This window comes from Malania oleifera, chromosome 1 (genome assembly GCF_029873635.1).
Source record: "Malania oleifera isolate guangnan ecotype guangnan chromosome 1, ASM2987363v1, whole genome shotgun sequence".
Lineage (NCBI taxonomy): Eukaryota > Viridiplantae > Streptophyta > Magnoliopsida > Santalales > Ximeniaceae > Malania > Malania oleifera.
Genome location: NC_080417.1, coordinates 128,978,982 through 129,006,657, shown reverse-complemented (window position 1 = coordinate 129,006,657; position 27,676 = coordinate 128,978,982). Strand labels below are relative to the sequence as shown.

The following is a 27,676-nucleotide window of genomic DNA, read 5'->3' as shown; positions in this document are numbered from 1 at the left end:
GAGAGAATCTTTCCAGAAACATTGCAAAAACAGCTGTGTCGACCCCAAAGAAGGGGGTAGCAAGGTACATAATATAGGACCACTTCAAAAAACTGCATCCTAGCCAATAGTTCAAATAGGTAACTTTACACACCAAAATATTCCTCAGGAACAAAAAATTTTAATCCCACAGCCTACAAGCAAGAACAGAAATTGCATTAGACAACAGATTGCAGACAATCTTAAATGTAAACACACAACAATTTTAATCTTGATATAGGGGGAAAATTTGAAAAATAAGAATGCAAAATAAAATAATTCTACAGTAATAGAGACTCTCTGGATAGACCATTCAGTAATTGCATCAGTTCTAAGCTCCAGAATTTTGCCACTTTTATATGCTGATTCTCTATTTTATTGCTATTCAAGGAAAAGTCACAATCCATGAACAATAGCTATTCTTAAAACAGAGTTTCCAACCGCCCATTAAAAAAAAAAAGCATTCTTAAAACATGTTAGCATATTATGGTGGTAAAAAATGTCAACCCCAGCAAGAGTATTCAGACAAAAGTAGTTTTGCCCAAGGACATACAAAATTTAGGTTTACTGGATCAAGATAAATGCTAGAATGCGTAGATAATTTTGGGGCATGAAAATGACAATATAAAATCAAAATGATGAGATTCATAATACCTTTGCAAATTCAATATCAGCATCACTGTGATCGTCTTTTCTGCCAGCTGCATCTCCAACATAAAAGGATCTGCATAAACAAAGAAAACTCTCAAACTTCTATGTCTATCTCTTGGATAGAGCCCCATTTCAGAATTAAGAAACTAGATGAAAATTTGACAAAAAATATTAGACTGAATCACGTAATTCTTCTACGTGGAGAGGGCTGGCTATAGTTAAATTAAAAAACACATAACATTTGATGAAACAGGATAGAAGGGAAAATAGAACTAACTGATCCATATCAATTGGAATGCCAGAGTTGAAATGCTTCACCATAATTTGCCACATCCCAGGTTTGGGTTTGCGAAAGCAATCCTCTGCTTGGCCAGCAGATTTACCTATCCCACAAGCTATAAAAACCTGCATACAGATCTCTGTTAAACTCTCTTCATACTTCCCTACATATCTTTCCCACTCTTTGGACTATCATTATATTAACATGGGCTGTATACATGCAGTCATGCAATGTATGACCATCCACCAAAAGGGGCAAGGTTAAAAATTAAATAAAATATAAATCCCAAATTCAAGATCCACTTATTCTTAAACTAATTTCGTTCCAGACAAGCAAAAAAAAGAGAGAGGGCAGTGGCCAAACAATGACATATACCCACTAACACACCTGCCATACAAAAGATGGATCACTAAAGAAATAATTGTACAAGCCCATAATAAGATGATAGCTGTCCAACCATGCTTTCTAGACGATCAAAGCTTCATGTAGTCTCTAAAAAAAGTACAAGGCAGATGGTTTGAGCTGCACAAATAATGCTATAATTTGACTAAGAAAAGAAAAGGCACGCAAATAAGCAACTGATAACACCACTAGATCTGCAGAAACAAGAGACTTCATGACAACCTCCAAAATCATGAGAAAATCAGCTGTGCAAATATCTTGAAATTCAGGAATATCAAAGATGATATGAGGAAGTTGGGGAATGTCATAGTAATTAAGTTCAACAATAATTGGGCTCCTGCTGATGTCGGGTGAGGGAAGGATGGTACCTGCATTCAGAAAAGGCAGTTTTTTAGCGACTCAAAACTCATGATGCCCATGTTGCGATGGAGCAACCTCACCAATATCAGTACAGCTCAAAAAAAAATTGAGCAATTTCTTTTAGACCCTCAAAATTTCCATTTTCCACAAACACTGACACTGAACATGCACAATATCCACTATGGGAGTTGAACCCCCATATATCACGATTTGCCCCCTAAGCCCTGAAATACATTGTTAGTCTGCCCCTCAACCAAGATAAATAGATAAAATAAAAATAGGAAAACTAGGGCGAAGAAGGATAACATAAAATTGTGAATCATTTTTAATCTTTGAACCAAGTATATTCCATTTGTTTCACGTTATAAGATGTAAATTATTAAGCTTAAAGTCAAAGTTGGACTTTCTAAATACTTCTTGTTTTTGAACCAGGCACCAGGGTCGTGGTGGTGTTGGGTGTATAAATATGTACATAACCAGTCATTCCTATCTGCAAGACAATCAATTATAAAGGGCATTCCCATGCCACAATCAGTTATATACATAAGATTATCTCTGGTACCAAATTTTGGAGCAATGGGATGAAAGTAGAGTTCATGATAAAGTTCATAATCACCACAGAAAAATCTCTAAAAAATATAATGCCAAAAATTTTGAGGCAATATTGATTCAATCATAAAGAAAAATATAAAGTCGCTAGATTTAACAACCTGCATTGGGACCTTCACATGCTTGATGAAATTGTTGAGGCGACCAATTTTCGAGTCCACGGCTACTTGTCTCTTATTTTTCCAGCGCTCGATGTTGGATTCATTAGTAAAGATTACCTAGTAATTGTAGTTAAATGGAGAAGTGGAGCATACTCTGTAAAAACAGTTAAAAGAAGGATACTCGTGCAAACAGAAATTTCAAATTTCATGCTGAAATTTTCTAGTATCATGGCATTAGAAACACTAACCAGCTTATAGCCATCATTATACAAGCTCTGCAGCTTGTCTGGTATTGACCGATACATAAGGGACCAAGCATCTGGACCTATTCTGAGAACCAAGAAGTATGTTTAAGCACTCAATCCATTTCTTAAAAATGCTACGTTGTAAAACAAGATGAGCTGATGATTTTAATCAGCCAGGCACAACTCTCAAAGATACAAAGAGATAAATTTTATTCAAAGTTCCAACATATACTTAGCCATGTGAGTCAATACACAAGTTGGTCAACAATTAGTCTAGGTGTATTTCATACATCATTCAAGGCAATAGATGAGATCATAGCAGATATATAATTTAATTATTTAAATGGGGCTGTCATTTCTGCTTCAAAAATTATTTATGCATTATATATTGCTTAGGTGAATAAAACGATACAAGCTGGCTACAGTAAACTGGAGAAAGTGACTTAAACCACAAAACGAAGTGGCAAACTAAATAAAAATTAATAACTACATCAGTCAGTAGGGAAATGAATCTAAAAACCAAAAGGGTTACAGCAGAAGTGTACAACAAACATTGGCTAGTTCACAAACAAATAAAATTATTTGCCATCAATAATGAATGAAGTTTGAATTAGCAAATAATAGAAGGAAAATACCATTGGAATATAAAAAATCAAAAATTGAGAACAAAATCATGATATGACTTGATATGGTGATTGTATTCATTTTTTTATACAGCAATGAATGAATTCTTAAGAGAAAGGTCAAACTATTCCAATTGATTGACAATATAAAAAGGAACGTCTTTAACAACAGAACAGAAAAGATGGCAAAGACATTTTTGGGCAATCAGTGAAGCTAGAAATTTGCCGATGAAACGATGACAATGTTGAAGAAAGCATAAAGTGCTTCAGGGGTAGTCTAGATAACGCAAACCAAAGAGCATGGTACCTACACGAAAGTGTTGTGTAGAAAGATGAAGAATCAGAGGGTTTACATTCTTCAGCCAAGCCATGATTCTACACGCGGGCCGGGGGGGGGGGGGGCGGCGGGGTGGTGGGTGGGGAAGGCTTTTTGCCACCACCTTTATCAAGTAATTTTAGGCTAGGCTTGAAAGGCCCCTTCTCTTTTAGTCGCACAACGATAGATAACCATAGATCATCCAGCACTTTCCTGATGAGACCATCTCTAGTGTCAGCTTTTCCCCTTATCTTCTCACCCACATCAACACCTCATTTGTCTAGCCTAATATCTAACAACACTTCAGTGAATCAACTAACCTAATTTAAGTGTAACGGTCACCATCTAACTCCACTTTGGTTAATCAATTTTAATACTAGGAGCAACATTCTAATTATAGAACCAAGGGCCTGCCAACAACAACAACAAACCTTAATTCCCAGTAGGTGGGGTTGGCTACATGAATCCTTTTTTGACCATCCACCCAATCAAAGGCATTTTCCTCTGCTAACTTAAGAGCTTCCATGTCCTTCCTCACTATCTTATTTCAGTTTATTTCAGGTCTACTCCTACCCCTTTTTATACCAGAAATAATAATTGACTCCTCATAGGTGTGTTGTTAGGTCTGTGTTAAAAATGCCCAAAACCATCTAAATCGCCTCTCCCTTGTCTTCCACTGGTGCTATACCTAGTTTATTGCGAATATGTTTGTTCCTTAATTTATATATTAATGTTATACCACTCATCCACCTTATCATTCGCATTTTGGAAACTTTTACTTTTTGCACATGCTGTCTCTTAGTTGCCCAAAACTCTTATCCATAAAGTATGTCTGGCCTTATAGTCGTCTAAAAAAAATTTTCATTTAATTTTAAGGGTATTCTACAATCACACAACACACCTGACACATTCCTCCATTTTACCCGTCCTGCTTTAACTCTATATATTACATCCTCTTCAATTTCTCCCTGCACTTGCATACTAGATTCAAGATATCAAAATCTACTAGTGTTAGTAATTTTTTGATTATCAAGTTTAATCTTATCTCCAATACTCCTCCTTTCATTGCTGAAATTACATTTCATACATTCTGTCCTATTTCTACTTCTCTTTAAATCTTTAGACACTAAAGTAGTTCTTCATAGTTCTAATTTAGTTTCCACTCCACTCCTACTTTTATCAATCAAGACAATACCATCTACAAACAACATAAACCAAGGGATTTCGTTTTGGATAATCCTAGTAAGTTCATCAATCACTAAAGCAAAAAGATATGGGCACAAAGTAGAACCTTGATATACACTTATTGTGATTGGAAATCCTCTAGACTCTCCTACTATAGTTATAACGTTAGCCATTACTCTATCATACATATCCTTAATGACCTCAATATATGGACTACAAACTCCCTTCTTTTTTAACACCCACCAAAGAACTTCTCTAGGTAATCTATCATCAGCTTTCTCTAGACCAATTAAAACAATATGCAAGTCCCTCTTCTTTTCCCTAAAATTTTTCATTAATGACCACCTAGGCATAAAACCAAATTGATTCTCTAGAACCCTCATTTCTAATCTAATTCATTGTTCAATTACCCTTACCCACAATTTCATTGTATGATTAATCTTAATTCCGCAAAAGTTATTACAATTATGAATAAAAGCATTAACGTACTTTCCTCCATTCCTCCGACATTTTCTTGGTTTCTATAATAGTGTTGAATAGATTAGTTAACCATATACTTCCTTCATCCCATAAACATTTTCAAACTTCAATCAGTATGTCATCCAATCCTAGATATTTTCCCAATTTTCATCTTTTTTAAAGTCATCTTAATAGTGACTCTAATTCTGTGAATCTCCTGCTTTAAATATTTTCCTCATTTGTCGCTTCCAAGTTCACACTTTCGATTTGGTTCTCATTAAACAGCTTATTAAAGTATCTCCGTAACCTCTCTTTTATGCCTTTTTCTTTAATTAAGACATTATCATTCTCATCCTTTAAAAACTTAAGATTACCTAAATCTCTGCAATATCTTTCTTTACCTCTAGCAAGTTTATATATGTCTCTTTCTCCTTCTTTTGTATCTAATCTACTATATAAAGTACCATAAGCTCTATGTTTAGCATAAGAAATGGCCTTTTTTGCATTTTTTTTTCCTTGCCTCTTTATACTTTTCAAGGTTTTCTATATTTCTACAATTATGCCATGCTTTATACCTGTATCTTTTTGTCTTTATGGATTTTTGGATATCTTGATCCCTACACCAACTTTCTTTACTACCCAAGTTTCTTCCTCTAGATTCATCTAAAATCTCTTTTGCTATCTTTTTGATAGTTAGTCATCCTATTCCACATAGTGTTTGCATCTACCTTATCCCTTGTTGTCCAATCACTCTCTTTGATCATTTTATCTTTGAACTTTACTATATTTTTTCCCTTCAAGCTCCACCACCTAGTCCTCTTGTGTTGATTTAAGTTGCTCTCTCTTCCATTTTTCAATATATATATCTAATACTAGGACTCTTTGTTGTGTAGTCAAACTTTCACCTAGGATTACTTTACAATCCTTAAATGATACACGATCCCTTTCTAGTTAAGGAGAAATCTAGCTTTTATTTCGCTCACTCTTGAAAGCTATTTAAGTGCTCTTCTCTTTTTATAAAGCAAGTTTCAATATAACCAAATCGTAAGACATGGCAAAACCTAAAATCGCATCACTAGCCTCATTTTTATCTCCATATCCATGGCCTTTATGTATCCTCTCATAGTCTATATTGTCCTTGCCAATGTGTCCATTTAAATCAACTTCTATGAATGTTTTTGCAAACCTCGGTATCTTTTGTAGAATATTGTCCGTATCTTCCCAAAATAATCTATTGGGGTTTTCTGCTATGCCTAGTTGAGGAGCATATGCACTAATGATGTACATTTCTAGGACTAGAGCTATCTTTATTTTTATGATTCTATTCCCTATTCTTCTAAAATCTACTACATTATCTTTTAGGTCTTTACCTATAATGATTTTCACCCCATTTTTATGTTTTTCTTTTCCAATGTACCAAAGTTTTAATCCTAATTTTTCAATTCCTCTAACTTTCTCCCTGACCCATTTCATCTCTTGAAGGCAAATTAAGTTAATTTTCCTTCTAAGTCCACTATCTCCAAATTGCTAATCTAATCCTAGTTTCCCCTACTAACTTCTTAACCCTATCTCGACCAAAATGACCAGGTCTAGTCCACCCTTGTCCATTTTTCACTGCACCCGAGTGGTATAGAGGGGATGCCCCTGTGAATGTCTGGTAAGGATTCATGTTAAAACAAAGTTCTGACAAGCTTTATACTAGCTATCGCCTACCTAACACAACCTTGCTCCTTTATTCGAGCTTGGTACCGATAGGGCAATTAGCGTTACACTAGCGAAGTGCAAGTATCTATCGTTTCTTTATTGATTATACTGAAAAATTAATTGAAAGATGCAAACCATTTTCACAAATTCAATGTAAGCAAAACTATAAAACCCACACATCCTACTCTAAGTAATCTAAACTAGTTAGTCTACTATCTAACTAATTAGTCAACTAATAACTGGCAGCCAATTCACAATTAATTAAAACACGCCCTGGAATCAAATTTGGAAACCACGCAAAAATCTCAATGAACTTAAAATCTAGAGCGTGCAAGTTCAATGTGTGAATTAAAGCTAGACTAAAATCAAAAACTTGTGCAATAAAAATTTAGTAGAATCCGAGAATAATGATTGATGATTGTCTTTAGACCCGAAAAATGCAAAGTCAATGCATTAGTTAAGCCTACAAATCAAAACACAAAATCCTAATCTACCAACCAGCAAGGTAAGAACAAATTGAGAAAATACAAATAGATCAAGAGTGGGAAAGGATCTCACCAGCTACCAAGGCAGAAATATTACAAATAGAACAGGAAAGAGAGGGATTGAGTGACGTCATATGGTTTGGAAGGTAACTGGCAGTCGCAGCAGTGCGCTAATGGTATCGTGTAAGTGGTGGATGCAGTGGTAGGGAGAGAGGAACAGATCTGGCAATTAAAATACAAGAGAATGAAGAGAGACTCCCAACTTCCGCCCAAACATCTTGTACAAAAGAGGGGAACAGCCAGGATGCAATGATAAACCAGTCATCTGGACGGAAGAGCTTGACAGAGAGGGTGTGCGCTTTCTGTGCCCTAGATCTGGGCTCGAAGGAGTAGATCAGATTAGAAGGCTCTCGACGGCAGCCCAGTCTTCTCTTTGGCAGCCTATGTCATCCCATCGGAGAAAGCAATGGCAGCTGGAAAGGGATGATGACCAGTCGTCTTGTCAGAGATGCACAAAGGAGAAGGATCAGAAATTATAGAAACCTAAATCTGGGCTCGTGGTGCATGAATCTGGGCTCGATGGAGGTCATCGGTGAGTGTGTGTGTGTGTGTGAGAGAGAGAGAGAGAGGAGCGCTTCAAACAACCATTGGTGAAGGTCATTGATTGAGCCACAGGGAGACACTTGCACGGCGGCTTGTGGTTGTGCTGCATCGAGGAAACTCAAGTGCATGGCAGAGCTGCACAAAGCCATGTGGCAATTGAGGTTCACAGTGGTGAGTGCAAGACTACATAATGTTCCCAGGCAAACTGATCAACACTTGCACAATTATTGACTTCTTCACACCTTGTATCGCTGGCCCTTCTTTTCTTTTTTGTTTGTACTCAAGTGGCACCCTCATGGTGCCCTTTAATGAATTCGCTCCTCCTGGACAACACCCCCCCCCCCCCCCCAAAAAAACTCTCCCAACAAACTACACACTGTTACTGCTAGAATCAAACCCATGACCTTGGCAGTGATACCACTTGCAGAGCCAAAACAAAAAGATTATATTGAGAATGCAACTCAAATTTCTTATACTATAGGAATCCAAGCATTGCATTTTGATTGACTTGAACCATACCTCATGCCTCCGCCATGTGGGCCAACTGCTACCACATTGATGTAGAATCAAGAAGGGATGGAGAAGGAGAAAGAGAAGACAGAAGAAGACACAGATGGACAACTCGCGTCACTCTCAAATTTTAAATTCACAAACTGTTTTACATGACTTAAAAAACACTCTAATTTACAGGGGCACTTAAACAGAGTAAAGGCACATTCATTCACAAACAAAACCCCCATGTACACATAAACCTAACCAATAATTAAACTACACATGTTTGGGTTTAGGACCCAACAAGATTTTGACCCCATTCTTTGGAATTGGCTTCTAAATAGGGTCAAAGTAATTCATCTGAGGCCCAACTCCCGTCCTACAGCACAGAACTTGGCCAATAATAATCAATCTCCATGACATGGATAGTCCTATATAGGTACAACAATGTTAAGGTTAATATTAGCCCACAATCAAAAGCTTAAACTTTTACATAATCAATGACTTAACACTGTTTTAGAGCCATGGTTTACAGGAGGTCCTAGGTTTTATTCATGATGCCCACGTCTGTCGCCTTGTTAAAAAACTATCTTATTCCCTACACTAGGTGTTATTTTGTTTACCTCTACACTAGAAACCGAGCTGTACGTGCATGGGATTTCTTTATCAAAAATCCCAAAAAAAAGTACCAAAAAAGTGCTTAAATATAGTCAACCTACAAGCTTCAGTCGTTAGGTGAGGATTCAATAATAAGTTTTATTATCAAATGCATGCAAGCCCATTGAACTCAAAAACATAGACAAAGCATGTGCCCATCATTTTACAGTGAATAAAAATTTAATATAAAAATGAGGGCATACAAGATTCAAACTTTGGATTTTTATGTCAAAAAAGGCTTTTATATCATTTCAAAGAACTACTCAATCTAAAGCAATTGGGCATTAGGTGGGTACCCAAGAATAGGTTTTCTTACCAATACAAACAGCCAAATAAGGTTGAAAGTGTGAAAAAAAAAACACATGCTTATCTTTATTTATCACAATTAAATTTTTTTCTTAAAAATTTATTGCATTCTATAATCAAGGGAGTCTTTATACATTGTGTATCTTTATAGTGCAGCTTGATGCGTTAAATGTGTGTCGCAAACAGGAAGACCGTGAGACATAGATAATTCATGAATAATAATAATAATAATAATAATAATAATAATAAAAGACATTTACCATGGATGATGGAAAAATCAGATCCATAAGCATGGACACTAAAGGTAAGAGTGTGGGTTGCAAAACTAGTAAGTGGCCACTCTGAAATCCAACGAGGAAGTGTCACTCCAAAGCATCCTAAAAAGCCACCTGATATTGCAGTGTTTCTGCAAACCTAGCACCATATTATAGTGTAACTTCAATCGATACTAGTCTCCTCAATACAACTTTGTATTGGCTGATACACTGTAATAGGCACCCTAAGACACCAATATCTTCAAAAGAACAAGAAAATGGAATAATCAAAGCAGTGAAATGAATATGTTCCGCATCTACATGCATTTTGATTTAAAATTTCACTAAATACTACATGAGACACCAAAATAATGTATTGATTTATCATATCATGGCTAAGAGACTACGTATAAATTTAATAATCAAATTCCATGACAAATACTTATGTAAAAAAGTGAACATTAATTTCTCCTTTATCATCGGAATTTCCTTCAATAATCGTTCATTCGCCTGAACCAAAGTTTTAAAAGGCAAAGGTGTAAGGTGAGGCATTTTAACCCTCAAGAGGCAAGGCATTGGGCAAAAGCCTTTTGAGAAATTTATTTTTAGATAATAATATGTAAATAAATTGCTTATGCTTTAAAAAAAAAAAAGAAAAAAAAAATATGAAGATCACTAATATAATGTCAAAAATAATAAATATACTTTGCAAACTACTTGTTGGCCATTCAAAAATTGCTACTTGAATTCATGACATAAATCATGACACTATTACAAAGTTCAAATTATTTTCATGATTTAAGACACAACTCTCATTTATTTTGGAAAGGTTGAGCTTCAAGATTTTTAGAATTCAACGCATATTTTGACATTCCTTTTATATTAATATGTAGTTAAAATTTTCTAGCCAAATCTAATTTGAGATCACACACTCAAAATGCATAAGCCTCAACTGGGAAGGCGCAAAAGGCATACCTTTTGTTCAAATGTGTAAGCTTCCACGTACAATGTGATAGCCTTTTTGGAATTTGGTATTTTGGATTGAGCCTCAAGGCATTTTAGGCAAGCCTCAAGCTGAGCCTTGAGTGAGCCTACTAAAACATTGGCCCGAACTATTAGATATTTCAAAAGAAAACAACTTTTGTGTCGTTCATTCTTAGGAGTAACCATAACCATATCTTCAATTGATACTTCGAATCACCATACAATCAGTATGCATTAGTCAATTATCGAGCCATTTACGTCATGCAATATGTCAAACTACCATCTGTTGCTTGAGGCAACTTGTCTAAGAAAATGTCTTTTACCTCATTTGTCTATAAACCATTACATGTATTTGTATATACTAGATAAACACTACTATAATGAGGGCTGCAGGCAATTAAAGTAATCACCTTTTCACAGACGTTTTCGCAAGACAACCATCAAAGTCAAATGCAGCAATTTTTCTTGAATCATGAAGATTGTCATCCTACAAAAATTGAAACACACAAACAGCATGCAAACAATAAGAAAATGAAAGCTGCTACTAAACATATATCATGCAAAGCGCTTCAACACAAAGAAAAGGTTAAAAATTACATACATGCAAGGTATGATATGCTAAAGGAGATAATTCAGACCAAAATTAACATGGTATCAGAGCCCCTCTTCTTATTCCGTCATTTTGGTCTTAATCACTGGGTGTGATTCTCATCGCTGTTTTTTCTTTCTTTCTCTCGGTTTCAGCAAGTTCTTTCTTGCTTTTCGTGAGCGTCAGCTTTCTTTGTGGTGTCCACTTTGGTGGTTTTGAGTTTTGTTTGGGGCTGCCGGAATTTTTTTTTAGTTACGCATGCTGTCCTTCGTTGCAGGCTACTCATCTTGGTGTTTTTTCTCATGGTGGCTGCGCATCTTTGTGGCTGTCGGCAGTTTCTGTGGTGGTCAACAGCTTCGACTCCTCCTGGTGTGATTGACGAAGGTGCTGTGTTTCTTCCTCTGCTGTGTCATTTTTCACACAGGGCAGGTATTTTGAGTTAGGCTTCTGTGTTTGATCTGGTTTTTTTTTTTTTTTTTTCCTGCTGGACTTTTGTAATCTGGTTGTGTTTGTGGACCTCTTATTATTTGGATTTGGACCTGATTTGGGTTAGGCTTGCCGTTTATTTGGTTGATTGCTTGGTCTTATATTTTTTTGTCTTTCATCATATCTATTGAAAAGACTATTTTTGATTTACTGGAAAGAATTTCTCTACGTAGGAATTCCAATTTAAAATGTTCTTGAAAGGAAACGAATTATCAAATCATATTGATATTGATAGTTCTGCTCAAGTTCCCACTGATGAAAAGGAACTTGCACAATGGGAGATCAAGGATGCTAAGGTAATCTCTTGGAACTTCCGAGCACTGTGCTAAGGTGATTTCTTGGAACTTCCGAGCACTGTGGAATTTACTAGAGTCAGTTTGATTCCTCTCTCCTTCTTTGGAAGACTTCTGGAGGAATTGAATTGCTTCTGGTATATGTTGATGACATTGTAATCACTGGCTCTGTACTGAGTTAATTAAGCAATTACACCAGCATCTCAAGGCCTCTTTTCACATGAAAGGTCTTGGTCTCCTGCAGTACTTTCTTGGCCTTGAGGTGCAGCTTACTCCGACTGGTATGTTGTTACACCAGCACAAATACACACAGGAAGTGATTTCATTGGCAGGTCTCCAATCGGGTAATTCTGTTCTTACTCCATTGGGAGTAAATCTTAAGCTTCGTCAAGAGGAAGGCGAGTTTCTATCAGATCCATCCTTGTATCGGCAGCTTGTTGGGAGTTTGAACTACTTAACAATTACTCGTCCTTATATTTCTTTTGCTGTGCAGCAAGTCAGTCAATTTATGCAGGCTCCTCGACATCTTCATTTAGCCGCTGTCCGCCGCATTATCCGATATCTGAAGGGCACCTCTACACGCGAGTTGTTCTTTCCTAAGGAATCTTCCTTACAGTTGGTGGGGTATAGTGATGCTGATTGGGTCGGATGTGCGGATACTCGTCGCTCTGTTACTGGATGGTGCATGTTCTTAGGCAATGCACTCATTTCTTGGAAGAGTAAGAAGCAAGACAGAGTTTCCAAGTCCTCCACTGAGTCAGAGAATCGTGCTATGTCTTCTGCATGCTCTGAGATCACATGGCTTCGTGGGTTATTGGGTGAACTTGGTTTTTCTCAGCTTCATTCCACTCCTCTTCATGCTGATAATACCAGTGCTGTTGAGATCACCGCTAATCCTGTCATCCATGAGCGCACGAAACATATCGAAGTTGATTGCCATTCCATACGTGAATCCTTTGACAAACAAGTGATTACTCTTCCTCACATTTCCACCTAACGTTAAACTGCAGACATATTCACTAAAGCTCTTTCTCGGCACCGGCATCAGTTATTGGTTGACAAATTGATGCTTCTTGATTTACCAGCATCAATTTGAGGGGGGATGTTAACGAAGATAATTCAGACCAAAATTAACATGATACACGAGTAAACATTTGCAAGCACAAGTGCATGTTTGTGTATTTTTGAGCCAGCTCATTAAAAGAAATCAATGAAAAAATTTTGAGTTAGAGGTTGAGAAAAAATAATATAAAGCAATAAGGCTAAACTTCATACCTGGCATCAAAGTAAGGAACTAATATCAACGAATATAAGCACAAGTACTTCATCTAATAAATGAAAGAATGAAGAAATTGACTGCTAACATAGTTTTAAACATAAATAATGATTACAAATTTAAACCTCATAATTCACTACAATATCAATCCATTGCTCCAACAAATAGTCCAGAAGAAACTGTTTACAAAAAAGAACAAATGTCTCACCCGTTCGAGAAAAATAATAGTTTCAAATGCCTTCCATTCTGGTAACAGCGTAGCATCCTGAATAAAAAGGAAACTTTAATGGAAGATGGAAACTTTGAAAATAAAAGGCAAGAAAACAAAAGAAGCTACCATAACAGGAGTACAAGACAAAGCAATGGCCTGTACAACAATTTTTTGGGCTAGAAAAAAAAATTATTAAAAAGAGAAGAAGATACCCAAAAAACAGAGAACAAGTAGTCCACTATCAAAATAATATAGAAAATAGAACTACATCTTAGTAAAACACGCCAATCTCTGGTGATGTCTTGAAAACAGCAACCTTAAAACAGCCAAGCTATATGCCCAAATAGAAGCCAAGTATCGAATCATGCCCCAACTGAATCCCACTGAAAAAATCTTCCATGAAAAAATGCTAGCAGTTCTTTCCAGCCTACTTCCACACAACACAGCGCAAAGAGCACATCTCCACAATCTTTTAGTATCCTTCCCTTTCCCAAAACCAGCAAAAGAAATAACCAACAGGTCTTATATCAAATATCAGCAAATTTCAACAGTAAAATTTTGGATTTTACCTTATACGTGTTCTTAATATCAGACACTGAAAAGGCAATTTCCAGCTTGGCTTCCTCTTTATGTATAGACAACTGGGAGCATTCCATGCAAAAAGAAGCAGAATGAGAAGATATGTGTGATATTAAAAAGAATGAGAAAATATGCTAACAACTTTCAAAAAATTGTATGATATGAATTATGCACAAGATAAAACAAAAATATCAATAAAGCAACCTTTACAATGCACACTTCTTTATAGGTTGCTAGCTGAAGTATTAATACTTTAGATATTCAATAATACAATAATCCAGTCGCAAATTTTCTATCTAGCAAGAGTACCAGTCCTACGCGCTCTCTATGAAGTTAAGAATTAGACTTTCTAACAACTATGAATTTAGTTTAAAGAATACTATTCAGATTACAAGCTAATTACTCAAAATTTCTGCAATATTGCTTCTTGTATTGGGCCAATGGTTCAATAAGATCTTCTGTTCCTACTATCAAATTAAGTAGTATCCATTCATAAAATTAATTTTATAAATAACACAGGCATATTTACTCAAAAAGGCATCTTGTTTGCTTTTCTAGGTTTCATCCCGTTTTAATAATGACAAACCAAGGCATCTAATTGTGCTACTAAGTGTGTTTACGGGAATTAAGGTATTAAGCACAATAACATATGCAAATTGGAAAACCGTAAAGCATACAAGACAACGTTATTTGGCTATAAACATGGACCGTATAAAAACCAAACTTGAAGACTATGGCTATGATTTTGGAGCTCCTGAAGTCCAAGCTTGAAGAATTAGAAGTTTTGCAAATAGGACCTATGTGAGTACACTATCATTGATTATGTGAAAAAGCTCATAGGTGACCTTAGTTGGACCCTAGGCACTCTATATTTCATTGAAAATTTATTTTATAAATGTGCAAATATTATTTCAAAGTTTTAAAATCATTTTTGGAATGAAAAACCCCAAAAAAAGATTCTCTAAATCCCCTTTTTTTTTCTGCAGCCGCCATGATGTGCGATTTTCTCTATCTATATCTTCTCATCTTCAAAAATCTTCAACACGAAAGTTGTGGGATTTTTTCTTAGCTTTCTATTGATACCTAGATCGCCCTTTTTGGAGTTCTCTAGCAAAGTTATGCTCCAAATACTGAAGGGTGTTTCAAGAAAATAGCGACTTAAATTTCCCAAAAACTCGGGCGACCGAGACCCCAATTCGGTCGACCGAACCTTGTGGCAGAAAGCCGCAACAGCTAGTTTTGAATGTAATAAATTATCTTCTAAAGCCCAACGGTCATAAAACGGCTAGTTCATTATCTTGCCTATAAATACAAGTTTCTAAACTTGTTTTAAATGATGAGAAAAGAGGGATATACATATATCAGACACATCCAAATTTTTTATCTTTGTTGAAAAATCTTTTCAAGCACTTTGCAAATTCTTTGTTTATCCTTCAAGTGCACACCTTCTAGATACTTTTTGAGCTTCACTCATAATCTATTGAGAGTGTATTAGTGTGATATTCTATAGTACTTATCCGCTCAAGTTTGGAGCATTCTTTGTACATCATTTTCATTGATTCCACATTGTAAAGGCATTTCCGCCTATTGAAGGAGAGAGGCATCTTCGCCTATTAAAGGAGAGAGGCATCTCTGCCAAGTGATGGAAAGAGGCGACTCCGCCTAAGTAAAGGAGAGAGGCATCTCCACCTAGTGAAGGGGAGGTAACTCCACCTAGTGAAGGAGGGATTGTAAAGGCTTCTCCGCCTATTGGAAAGAGAGAGTTTTTCTCCACCTATCGAAGGAGTACATGGTGGAATCCTCAAGTGGATTGTTTGAGGCAAGAACATAGGCAAGGATTGCCGAACCTTGTAAAAATACGGGTTTTATTCTCTCTTCCTTAATCTCTTTAAATTAAGCACACTTATATTTGCTTATATTTGTTGTGATTGTTAATTGCATTTGCTCATTTAGATCACATGCTTAAAGTTGTGGTTAAAATTGTTAAATCATTAGCTTAAATTTTTAAAATACCCAATTCCACCCCCCCCCCCCCCTCTCTCCTTGGGACTACACCTTTTCTAACACACCCCCAGGCCACAAGGCTCCCACCTTTGCAAAGTTAGGGAGAGGTACAGTATACACAACCTTACCCCTGGTTTTATGCAGGCATGCTGTTTCCTTAGACTCAAACCCGTGACCAACTGGTCACAAGGAGCAACCTTACCATTGATCCAAGGCCCACCCCCATATTTACTCAATATCATCCACTTCTTAAATATCAAGGGCAATGCTGCAATGCATATGACAAGTTTACAAGCCAATAAGAAAAGGATAAGGGAAAAAGGGGAAATGAAGTCTGAAAGATTAAAACCTCAAATATCAGCAGTTAAAACCAGGTTAACATCCGATAAATTTAGAACCAAACATAGATGTGAGAGAGAAGCAGACAAGAAAAAGGGTACACCAAAGAAAACAAGAAAAGCATAATAAGATAAACAGCTTAGCCACTATCAGTAACCTCCTCTCATTGGATGAGAAGTGGAGATTCACATTTTCCCTAGTGAGTTTAAAATCACTTCAAATTCTAAATGACAAGAATATAACACCACACTATCTTTGTATGTCTTTGATTCAATTTTATATTGCTTGCTTCTTTATAGATGATCTTTTAGATTATGTCTGCAAGAGAGATATTTGGATTTAAATATTATATTTCCCTCTCTTTTTTTATGGGATGAGAAATTGCAAGATATGGAAGAAGTGTGGCATTGTGACTAACCTTGAGAAATTAAAAAGCAATTGAAGCATTAACAGTCACATGTTTTGACGGCTACAAGTCCAACCATTGAGGCAGCTGGACACAAGACACACTGCCTGTGCTCTAGAAATTGAACTTGCTCAAATTTTGTGATCATTGTGCTTCATTTGTCTTTATCCACCTATTGAGGTCTTATGTTATAGTGTGATTTTGACTTTGAGTATGAGTCAAATTATAATTACATTCAAAAGAGTTCTCCTTGGGTACATGAAATTGTTCTTGGGTGAAAGATTGTGCGGGGATGGGTAGTTCTTGCATTAAGCAAAATTGGGTTTCTTGCTTGATTAAGGTTCGCCTTCGTGGTTCACTAACAACCGGTTGTCATGAATAGCTTTATCTTTGCCACAGAGGATCTATATGGTCAAAAGATCAAGGATAACCATTGGGGACCAGTCAAAGGTTCCTGGGAAACATTATAAAACCATTTGTGTCTTTCCCCCCTTACTATTTTATCTTTAAATTGCTTTCTGGTTGGTTTCTAATTTTAATTAGCTTTGAGTTTCTTAATCTTGAAAATTGGAATTTGTTTATCAACCCAATTCATGAGTTGTTCACTGCATGTTCCAACCCAATACACCAAGTCAATGCAAATAACATATTTCTCCATAACACCTTCCTCGCCTTCCCTTTATGAAAATCTCATGAGACACAAAAATTCTAGGGATGTAGCACAAATCTGTTGTTCCCCAGAAAAAGACCAAACAACTTATCATCTTCTCACAAGGATGTCAATGAATTAATGCTCTTAAGGACTGCAATCCATAAAGGCCTTGATCTTGGAGGGAAGAATATTAGGAACATGTGTAAGATGAATAAAAATAATTTGCAAAAAAAATACCTAGTAGAATCCCAAGATCTGACATAGTGACGTCCCTCCCCGCTGAAAGATGAAAAGAATCAAATACATTCATGAAAGAATATGATCATTTTTTTAAATCTCCAAAGAGAAAGAGCTATGCAAAAGAAAAAAAAAAATGAGAAGCATTCGTGCCACTTTAATAACAAGCAATATACATCAAAAGACAAAGCTTTATTAGGCCTTCTTCTTTCAAGGACATCATTTGAGTAAGTGCTCTCAAGGGCTGCAGTCAACTAAAAGCCTATATCTTGGAGGGACCTTAAATTTCCAATTGAAGGTGTCTAATCAAAAGGGAAGAATATTAGGAACATATGTTGGATGAATTAATACAATTTGCAAAAGAAATGCCCAGTGGAATCCAAAACCCAAGATTTGGCATCCCTCCCAACTAAAAGATAAAACAATCAAGAACATTCATCTAAAGAATGATTATTAATCTTCCTGTAGTTCAAGCTATGAACAAAAAGAAATTTCCAAGAAGGTGAATTCCCTGATTAAAAGGAACTCTGGAGACTAGATAAGTGATAAATACGGGGAGAAGCTCAAAAAGAAAGAGCTTCCCAATCCAAAGATCTTCTCAGAACTGAATCCTCTATTCCTCTTACCAGTAGCAACTGTATATCTCGCCCTTGGAAAGAACAAATAGAGAACCTGTGAAATAAATTCCTGGTGACTAGCATGGCTAACATTCACCCAGCTTTAGCACCTCACCCTTTTTGTTAAGACCCATACTTACTATGAATCGCCTTATGCTACAAGGAATAAATTTATAAGAGAAAATGCCATTACTACTTTCCCACCAAAGTATGTTTTTCAACAACAAATCGCCCAAACCCAACCCTTCATCCCTCCTAGGACCAATAACATAATCCACCTAACCAAATGATGTCTCTTACTAAAACCCATATCAGAACATAAAAAATCCTACATGATTTGTATGAGCTACATGAACCAAAATCTAGAACAAGATAAATTATACAAATGGACAAAAGACAAGATTGAATTAAAGTAACCGTACCCCTAAAGTAAAAAAGAAGCCCTTCACCTTTCAAACCTTCAAGAAACCTGCTCAATATCTTGCTCAGCACATTAGTTGGCCCAAAGAGCAACCCAAGAAGAGGGGAGGTGAATTGGATTGATAAGCAAATTTCGGTTTCCCTTTTCTTTTTTCCTTTTTTGGAAAAAAAATGCAACAAAGCAGTTTTCAATTTTCAAGAGCAAGAAATTTAAAATAATTACAATAAGAAACCAACCACAAAGCAATTAAAAGATAAAGAGTATGGAAGAGCGAAACAATTTTATAGTGGTTCTTTATCCTTCAACTTTCCACTATATCACTCCTCTTCATAGTGAATATCAAAGCTAATGACAAAGACTCTTAGCAAAACCAACAGGAAGACACTTTCCTCAAGCAAAGAACCTAACCTTTTCTACCACAAGGGCTATACATCCCTCCATGCTCTCTCACCCGAGAACACTTTCACACACCTAACAAGAATCCTTTTGAATACAATTATAACTCACAGACTCAAGCTCAGAATATAATTAAAAACCTCATCAGGTTAAAGAAAATTTAAGGAAGTTAAATTCATGGAGCACAGGTAGCTTATTTTGCGTGCTTTATGGATGTCTGAGAGTTTGGATTTATAGCCTTCAAACATGCGACCATTAATGGTTGACAGCCCTTTGATTCCCCAGAGCTAAGTCACCAAGTCAAACTTCATTCATAACTCAAAATATATTATCCAAAAGAAAATAGGGTAAGAGCAATATTAAATTTAAATTCAAATATTTGGGAAAATTAGAACATATTTGATTCTATTTTAAAGGCAACAATTAAATCTAAAAGGCAATCTATACATAAGCAAGCAATATAAAATTAAATTAAAGATATAAAAAGATTGTGCACAATCAAATCTTCTGAAAAGTTGATAAATTCTGTCCATTAGAAATTTAATGTGATTTTGAACTTATTTAGGAAAATTATGTAGCACTCCACTTTCCATCCAATAAGAGGAGATGACAGTTATTACTAGCCATAAAAGTATCTAAATTGATTTTTTGAATTTATTCAAAATTTAATGAACCCATCAAAGCTACTATATACACAGATCTTTCATCTTAATCTAAGCTTGGAAGAATAATTAGGTATTGAACTGTCTACAACCTTTTTCAAATAATATTACACAATATAATCAATAATGAAATGCAAGAACCATAACATGTCACACTTAAGTATGCAAATGAAACACAAATTTAAGTATAAGAGCATGGGATGATTCTAAAATTAAACTCAAGGGAATTCTATAATCATCAAGAGGGACTTTTATAGTTATCAAAACTAATATCAAGTCTGGTATGTCCAACATCACAAGAAGGTCCAGAACTAGGGTGAAAATAAAAGGTGATATAGGATCCCCTTGTCTCACCCCTCTATAACTTTTAAACCGATGCTCGGTTCCCATTAACTAAGAGGCCATTTGGTATCACAGTCAAAAATTAGAGAAACGAAAACCAAAAAGCAGAAACAGAAACTAAAAACTCGAAACCAGCAACCTGTTTGGTTAACATTTATAAAACTAATACAAACTAACAACTTAATTAAAAAAAATGCTCATTTTCATCTTTAAAACAAAATATTATAAAAATATGATTAAAATAATAAAATCACTATAATAAAAAAATTATAATTATTTTACTTAATTGTTCTACTTTCAAAATTTATTTACAATAAAAATTTTATAGAACATGACAATTGAAAAATAATAAAAGTATTTTGTAATTGGCTTTATTATTATTTTTTGAAATTTATGTATAGTTTTCTTTTAATTATATTTAAATTCATATAATCATTTAATTTTGATTTTAATTTAAAAGCGTATAAAATGAATAATTTAATCCAAAAATACTATTTTTGGATATTAAAATTTCTGGCAATAGGTTGCCAAAACAACTGAAAACCATAAAATCTGGTTTTTAGTTTTTTGGCAAACAGCTGAAAACTGACAACAACAACAAAAAACTAACAACAAAAACAAACCCGTTTTTATAATTTATTTTTTCACTATAGAGAAACAAAAAACAGAAAACAATACTAAACAGACCCTAAGACTGAAAATAACAAGGAAGAAAGGCAGCCACTAATTCAACTTCTCCATGCACACCCAAACCCCTTCTTATCAAACATTAAATGAGAAACTTCCAACAAACTTGGTCATACACCTTTTCTAAATCCAATTTCAAGACAATCACTTTTCTCGTCTCTTCTTAACACCATCCCCTACCTCATGAGCCACCTAATGTGCATCCAAGATCTGCCTACCACAATAAAATCACTTTGGGTATGATTGTGTCAATGAGCACTTTGCAAAGCATATTAGCCAACATGTCAATCAAAATCATGAAAACACTAACTAGTAAGCAAAATAACAGGCTTAAAACCCAACTTTAATATATCCTCATAGGCACTAGGGTAATGAAGGTGGAATTAATGCTCCTTCCCAATACATCATTGGCAAAAGAAATGGCAAAGAAAAACACTAAAAGGAAAAAAAGAAAACCCACTCTCCTCACTTTCTCATAGGTCAATCATTAACCTCCTCCACATAAAGAGGCCTAAAAAACTCTAATTTCCTCCCCAAAATCACATGATACTCAAAGATATGACTCCACCCAACATCCAACTATTAAATAATTTCCCCCCTCCTACAATTGGTCAGCTTATGAAAAAATCTGGAACTGCAATCCACTTCAAGCACCCATTTCAGTCTAGTTTTTAATCTCCAACTAATGTACCACCTAAAAACAAACTCCTACCAGTAGCCAACCTACAAAAAAGGATGTGGTGTTCATGCTTTCTGCACACAAGTTGTGGAATATTGGAACTCAGATTATCAAAGATCACAGGAAGTAACCCTATCAACAAGAAGACGTATAAAACCCAACATAGACACAAATATGAAAAAGAAGACTTAAACAACAGAATAGTAAATCTAAAAAACCACAACAAAGAGGACCTGCATACCTTGATTTTCTTTGAATTACTTTCCTCAACTTCATCTACATGTTCATCTAATTTATGAATCTGTATGGAACAGCATATGACAAGATCAATGACAAATGATCCATGAAAAAACATTTATACAGTAGACTTCACACACCAAACCAAAGAAGACTTGCATACCTTTTTCTTTGAATTCTTTTCCTTAATATCGTCTTCATTTTCATCTAATTTATGAATCTGCATGGAAAAGTGTAAAGGAGGATCAATGACATTTGATCCGACCCAAATAGAGAGAATAACTATAAAGAAAATTTGGTTACCCTTAATTTCTTTGATTTTTCCACACTTTCTTCAACTATGTCTTCGTTTCCATCTGAAATCTACAAAAATACAATGTTACTGATTATACACGTGTTTACAAAATTCACATAAAAGAGTAACAAAATAAAATATGAAGAATGTAAGTACAAAATCAAAGACATTAGCCCTTAAGTGCCGTTGGGCACAGTTTTAAATATATGGCAAAATATCTATCTATTAAGTCAAATCCCCTTCCCACACCTCCACCTGGACAACACACATCCCAACCCCTCAATAGCAAAAGGAGCTTAAGGGATTGCACTCCTATGGTCTATACAAACATTTATGTGATTCAGACCAGCATTTACTAGGTAATGCCTAAAGGATCAAATTCCATTAGTCCGCAAAATGCATAGATTTAGAGCTCATATTAACTACAGTGGAAGCTCTCCAAATGTGTTAATGCATATCCAAATATTGGTTTTACAAAAGGTCCTCAACCCATCAGTTATACTCATGGGCTGCTTATGCTTTCTGTCAAGGTGTGGAATGCTGGAGTTCAGACCATTGAAGATTACATGTATTAACAACACAATAAACAAAACCCAGCAAAGACATGTATATGTAAGCAAACGCGATCAGTGCAGGAACCAAATACAAATAAAGTGATGATAACAAGATACCAAATTAGGTTATCCTTAATTTCTTTGAATTTTCTATGTTTCAATTAATTACGTCTTTGTTCCCATTTGCAGCCTACAGAAATACAGTAATAAGGAATAAATACAGTGCGAGCAGGATAATGCAGTCTACAAAAAAAGTGAACAAAAATTTAAAAAAAATTACATAAATGGTATCTAGTGAAAGCTTAATATAATTTTATGTTATATTTTATTCTAATCCATGGAAACTTAAAAATTAGGATTCGAATTTCATACTTTCAAATGCAAGAAGACAATTTAATTTTAGGTATATCATTTCTTAGGACAATTAATGTGTAGACTTTGAAATATCTAATTAAATAAATACGATGTGAATAGAAAATTTAATCTGAATTTGTTTGTAAACTTGCTAGTAAAATGTGATTCAAAAATAAAGTTTCAAACTCTAACCATCTTGATGCTTCTGAGATTATTTTAGTTTGGAGGAAAATTTATTTATAGGAATAAGATGGAATATAATGAAAAATTTAGAATAGGGTGAGACAACAATGATTTCTCATTTATTTATAATTATTTCATTCTAACATGAATATATATATATATATATAGACATCTCCATATTAAAATTTTTGCAAACAATTACTCATTTATATTCTCTATATAAAAAATTTTAGAATGGTATTTACTTTATGATAATAACACTTCTTTTCCATACAAGCTATCAAATTCTTTTATTATAACTATTTTATTCCTAAAAATAGGAATTGTATAAGCCAAACATAACTTAATTTCCTTAAAACCACTACTTTCAAAAATTTATTTTGGAATTATTTTTGTTAAATAGTCTTATTCCTTTTTTTATTCTACACCAATATATATATATATATATATATATATATATATATATATATATATAAACCACATTCAAAAAATAAAAATAAAAAAATAGTCAATGGATCATTATTTCTCTTAGCCCCATTTGAATCAATATTTTGTTTCAGAAACCTCTTTTTCTAATTTTTCTTTGAATTGTTCACTTGTATATTAAGTTCATTGAATTCCCATTCTCCCCCAGTTAGAATTTCATGCCAATGTAATTTCTTTGGTTGAGATATAAGTGAGGTTCTTTCATTGTTAGCTTGTAGTAAAAGGGTCGATCATTTTGGACTTTATTTTAATGCATTAGGAAAGACTGTTGAGGTTGTGACTTTGTAATAAACTCTGTAAATCATTTCCAAATTTGATGATCTATGATAAGAGGTCGTGCCTTGGTGCAATGGCAAGTGCCTCCGCCTCGGTAAAAGTGATCTCGAGTTCAAGACTTGGGAGTGGCCTCTCCAAAAATGGGGGTAAGGCTTGCCAACATCCACCTCTCCCAGACCCCACTCAAAGTGGGAGCCTTGTGCACTGGGTACGGCCTTTATGATCTATGATCCATATTATAATTCTTGGTTTGAATATCTAATGTTAAAGAGTTTATATATTGATTCGTCATGAAGATATGCCCTAATATTTGGGTAACATCTATATTTGATTCTAACATTCCTAACAAGAAATCATTGAACTCATGATGTCTGGCGTCTCTAAGTAAGACACAGACTGGCTTCTTTAGACCTGCTCTTGTTAAAGGAAAAACTCCGACTTGGACCATTCCTATATGAATCCTGTCATAATTTGACCTAAAGGTTGCTAATTCTTCTAGACTCAGCAGTCTCTTTTTCTGTCTAGCTTCGCTTGTTGCTAATGAAATTGACTTATTAACAATTTTGACAATATATTCTTCATTAATTTCTAATGATCCCTTTTGTTTAATTATTTGAGAATCAGATCTAGACATTTTACAGATTTCTCTTGCATCTTGACTTGGTAAATTTTTACCTTTCCAATTTCTAGTCTTTTTTCAATTTTTCTTAATGAAATTTGTAGTTCTTTCTTTTTTGATTTATCTTTTGACTCATTTTGATCTGTTTTTCTTTCTCCTAAAAACTTTCCTATTTGTTTGATACTTTGAACCAATCTATCCATTATCTTTCTTTATTTTCTAATTTTTGCAATATTCGATTACCTAATTGGGACCACCTACCGGGACCACCCTATTCACTAAATCTCGGGCTGACCATCGGATTTCATAGGCTGACCATCGCTTAGAGAAATCAAATTATACAACTCTCGAGGTTGGGCCTTGGATCAACGGTAAGGTTACTCCTTTGTGACTAGTTGGTCATGGGTTCAAGTCTAAGGAAACAGCTTATCTGCACAAAAGTAGGGATAAGGCTTCATCTCCCCCTACTCTTACAAAGCAGGGAGCCTTGTGGCCCAGGGACGCCTTTTTTTTATCTAGTTGCTTCTCGAAAATTTAGCTTGAACAATGAGAATGTTGGTGTTAGTTTGCTTAGTCAGACCACCTACATTCTGCCCATAGTCCCATAGTCTAGAAAGGCAATTGTGTCCAGCTTTTACAAGGTGATGCATTATGGATTACATTCCAAACTTCGAATTGGTTATTTACATCCTTGAATTCATAAAATGCACAGAATTAGAGATATATTAGTACAGACTAGAACTAGAAGGGATATATTAAGAAAGTTGTGGAGGCCAAGATTTAAGGACAATAAATTATTTTAAACCTTAAGTTTGCGAACCCAAGACTTTGTCTTCTGTATTGATCCTTAAAACATACAGGAAGATCAGAAGTATGCATCATGATGACTTCAAAGAACTTGACTCATCAGTGTTGAAGACAGTCGGGATTTCAATGATTTTAGGACATTAGTATGGAATCCCAAGTCTTTGCTTTTTATTTTGGTATTCATGGCCAAACAAAAAGATGACATGTGACCATGCCAATTACTTCTAGGAACTTGGATCTTCATTGTTGCAACTTCACCTATAACAAAGACATAAAACTATGAACATTTTACCCATTCTTAGCTTCTGATTAGCATAAATAATTAAATTAATTTGTACTTTCAAACTCTTTTTAATTATTTTAGCTGAATTATGCAACTTCCTTTATGGGTATAAAAGTTGGGAGATACAATTCACAAAATCCATATATTTACTTTGGATTAAGCATCCATTTGTTAAAATTTTCACACCACAGAAATTCAACATTTAAGAGATGTGTGCTACTAGTCAAGAATCAAGATGGTAACATGAACCACAGCTTTCTGCCTGATAGAACATGAATGAAATAAATCAGTGCCCACAATAAGCAGGAAGGGAGGTACAACAATTTTATTGTCATAAGAATGCATATATATCTTGAAAAGAAAGTATTGCATATCAATATTATTCTCTCATAAATTCAAGTGGTTGTGCTCTCTCTCTCTCTCTCTCTCTCATAAACTTGTCACTAGAGAGATTTTTAATTAACAAAAAACATACTTTTCCAGTCTCAAATCCAAATGAATGGTTAAATTTCATTGTGGATATACAATTTTTTTTAACTGGTGCCAGTCTAGCTTTGTAAGAGTCCAATTTTGATCCGCCAGTCTACCTTTGTAAGAACCCAATTTTGATCAGCAGCTACCAAAAATAGACCTGCATATTCTAATATATTCCTTCCGATAACTCATACCGAAGAAAACTTTTATTTCTCTTTGTAAAATATACTGTTGTTTCACAAAATGTTGAAAATAGTTCAAGAAATTCAACTCTTACCTTGTCCTGAGGCCCACAACATCCGTCCACCATCCTTTTTAGTGCCTCCTGATCATCACTCTGAATACAAAAGAAAATTTAAAAATAAATAAATAAAGTTCAATTGGTGTCAGTGTGAAGGCAAATACAAACACTCCTCTAACTACCAAACTTATAAGTAAGCCCCCAACTCCACAATCAACCAAACTTTGAGCTTCAAAAAGTCTAACTAGATAAAATTCCTTTTTCAAATCTTCCTGTTCTTCCTTTTGCGGGCTGTAATTTAATTCCTAACTTCACTCCAATTCTCAAAATCCCAAATACCCCAACCGCAATTCCTTCTTCCTTTCTTACTTTTTTATGGAAAAGATAAAAGATGTTTCAATTCAAACAACGCATTCAAACACAAAACAAAATCCCTAAACTACATCCAAGAGTCCAGCCAAACCTTCAGCGCCGAGAACCCTTTGATCGCCTCAACTGAAGTGATAGACTCCAAACCCCGCGGAAAGCAGTCGAGGTGGTGCCATTTGGTCATGTCAAACCCTCGCGGGTCTTTGCTCCTCAAGCCCAACCTGAGCGCATTGGCTGAAATGGCCTTCGAACACTTCTTGCATGATGATCGGTTCGACTTCGCGTACTCGACAACGACATTTGGGGAGGCCATTGAAGAAATTCCGACGCAGTTACACAGAAAACGATTCGAAAGGAGTGGTAAGAAACTAGGGTTTTGGGGAAAAGAAATCGCGAGGGAAATGCTAGAGTAACGGGAGAGACTGGAAAGATTGGCGATGCTTAGCATAGAGATGAGAGAGTGAGGACAGCAGGCCAAGTGTTTCCCGCCATGAAGACGAAGTGGGCAGCGGCTTCGGGTGTACTTTTCCAGCACTAACACGTTTGGTTGACGGCGAAATTATTTTTTAAATATAATTATTCTGTATTTAGAGACGTTGAATTGTGTTTTGTACTGAATTTAAATAAAATATTATATTATATTATATTAAAATTTATCTAAATTTACCTAAGTTTAAATTTAAATTTTAAAATTTTAGTAAATTGGATTAGTAACATGAAAAGATTATAAGAATTTTAGTTTTAATTTATTTTTAGTATTTAATATTATGTAATGGGTAAAGTGAAAAATAAGTTATTTTTATAAATATTCTTATTACTTAATTCTTTATTTTTATTATTTTTATTTTGCAATAGTGATTAGTAGTTGTGTTATTATTATTTTTTATT

At 34.9% G+C, this 27,676-nt stretch overlaps 1 protein-coding gene across 1 annotated transcript; it reads right to left on the bottom strand.

Annotated features, from left to right (window-relative positions):
* Nucleotides 1-27,366, bottom strand: LOC131151367 (polynucleotide 3'-phosphatase ZDP). The gene is made up of 13 exons (XM_058102616.1): nt 26,883-27,366; nt 26,456-26,515; nt 22,151-22,210; nt 22,011-22,067; nt 21,852-21,911; nt 14,159-14,230; nt 13,587-13,643; nt 11,145-11,221; nt 2,670-2,751; nt 2,422-2,538; nt 947-1,074; nt 673-742; nt 1-173 (listed from the first exon to the last, which is right to left on the bottom strand). The coding sequence occupies exons 1-13, from the start codon at nt 27,234-27,236 to the stop codon at nt 126-128; spliced, it is 1,242 nt and encodes a 413-aa protein (XP_057958599.1). The 5' UTR covers nt 27,237-27,366; the 3' UTR covers nt 1-125.
* Between the last annotated feature and the right edge of the window lie 310 nt (nt 27,367-27,676).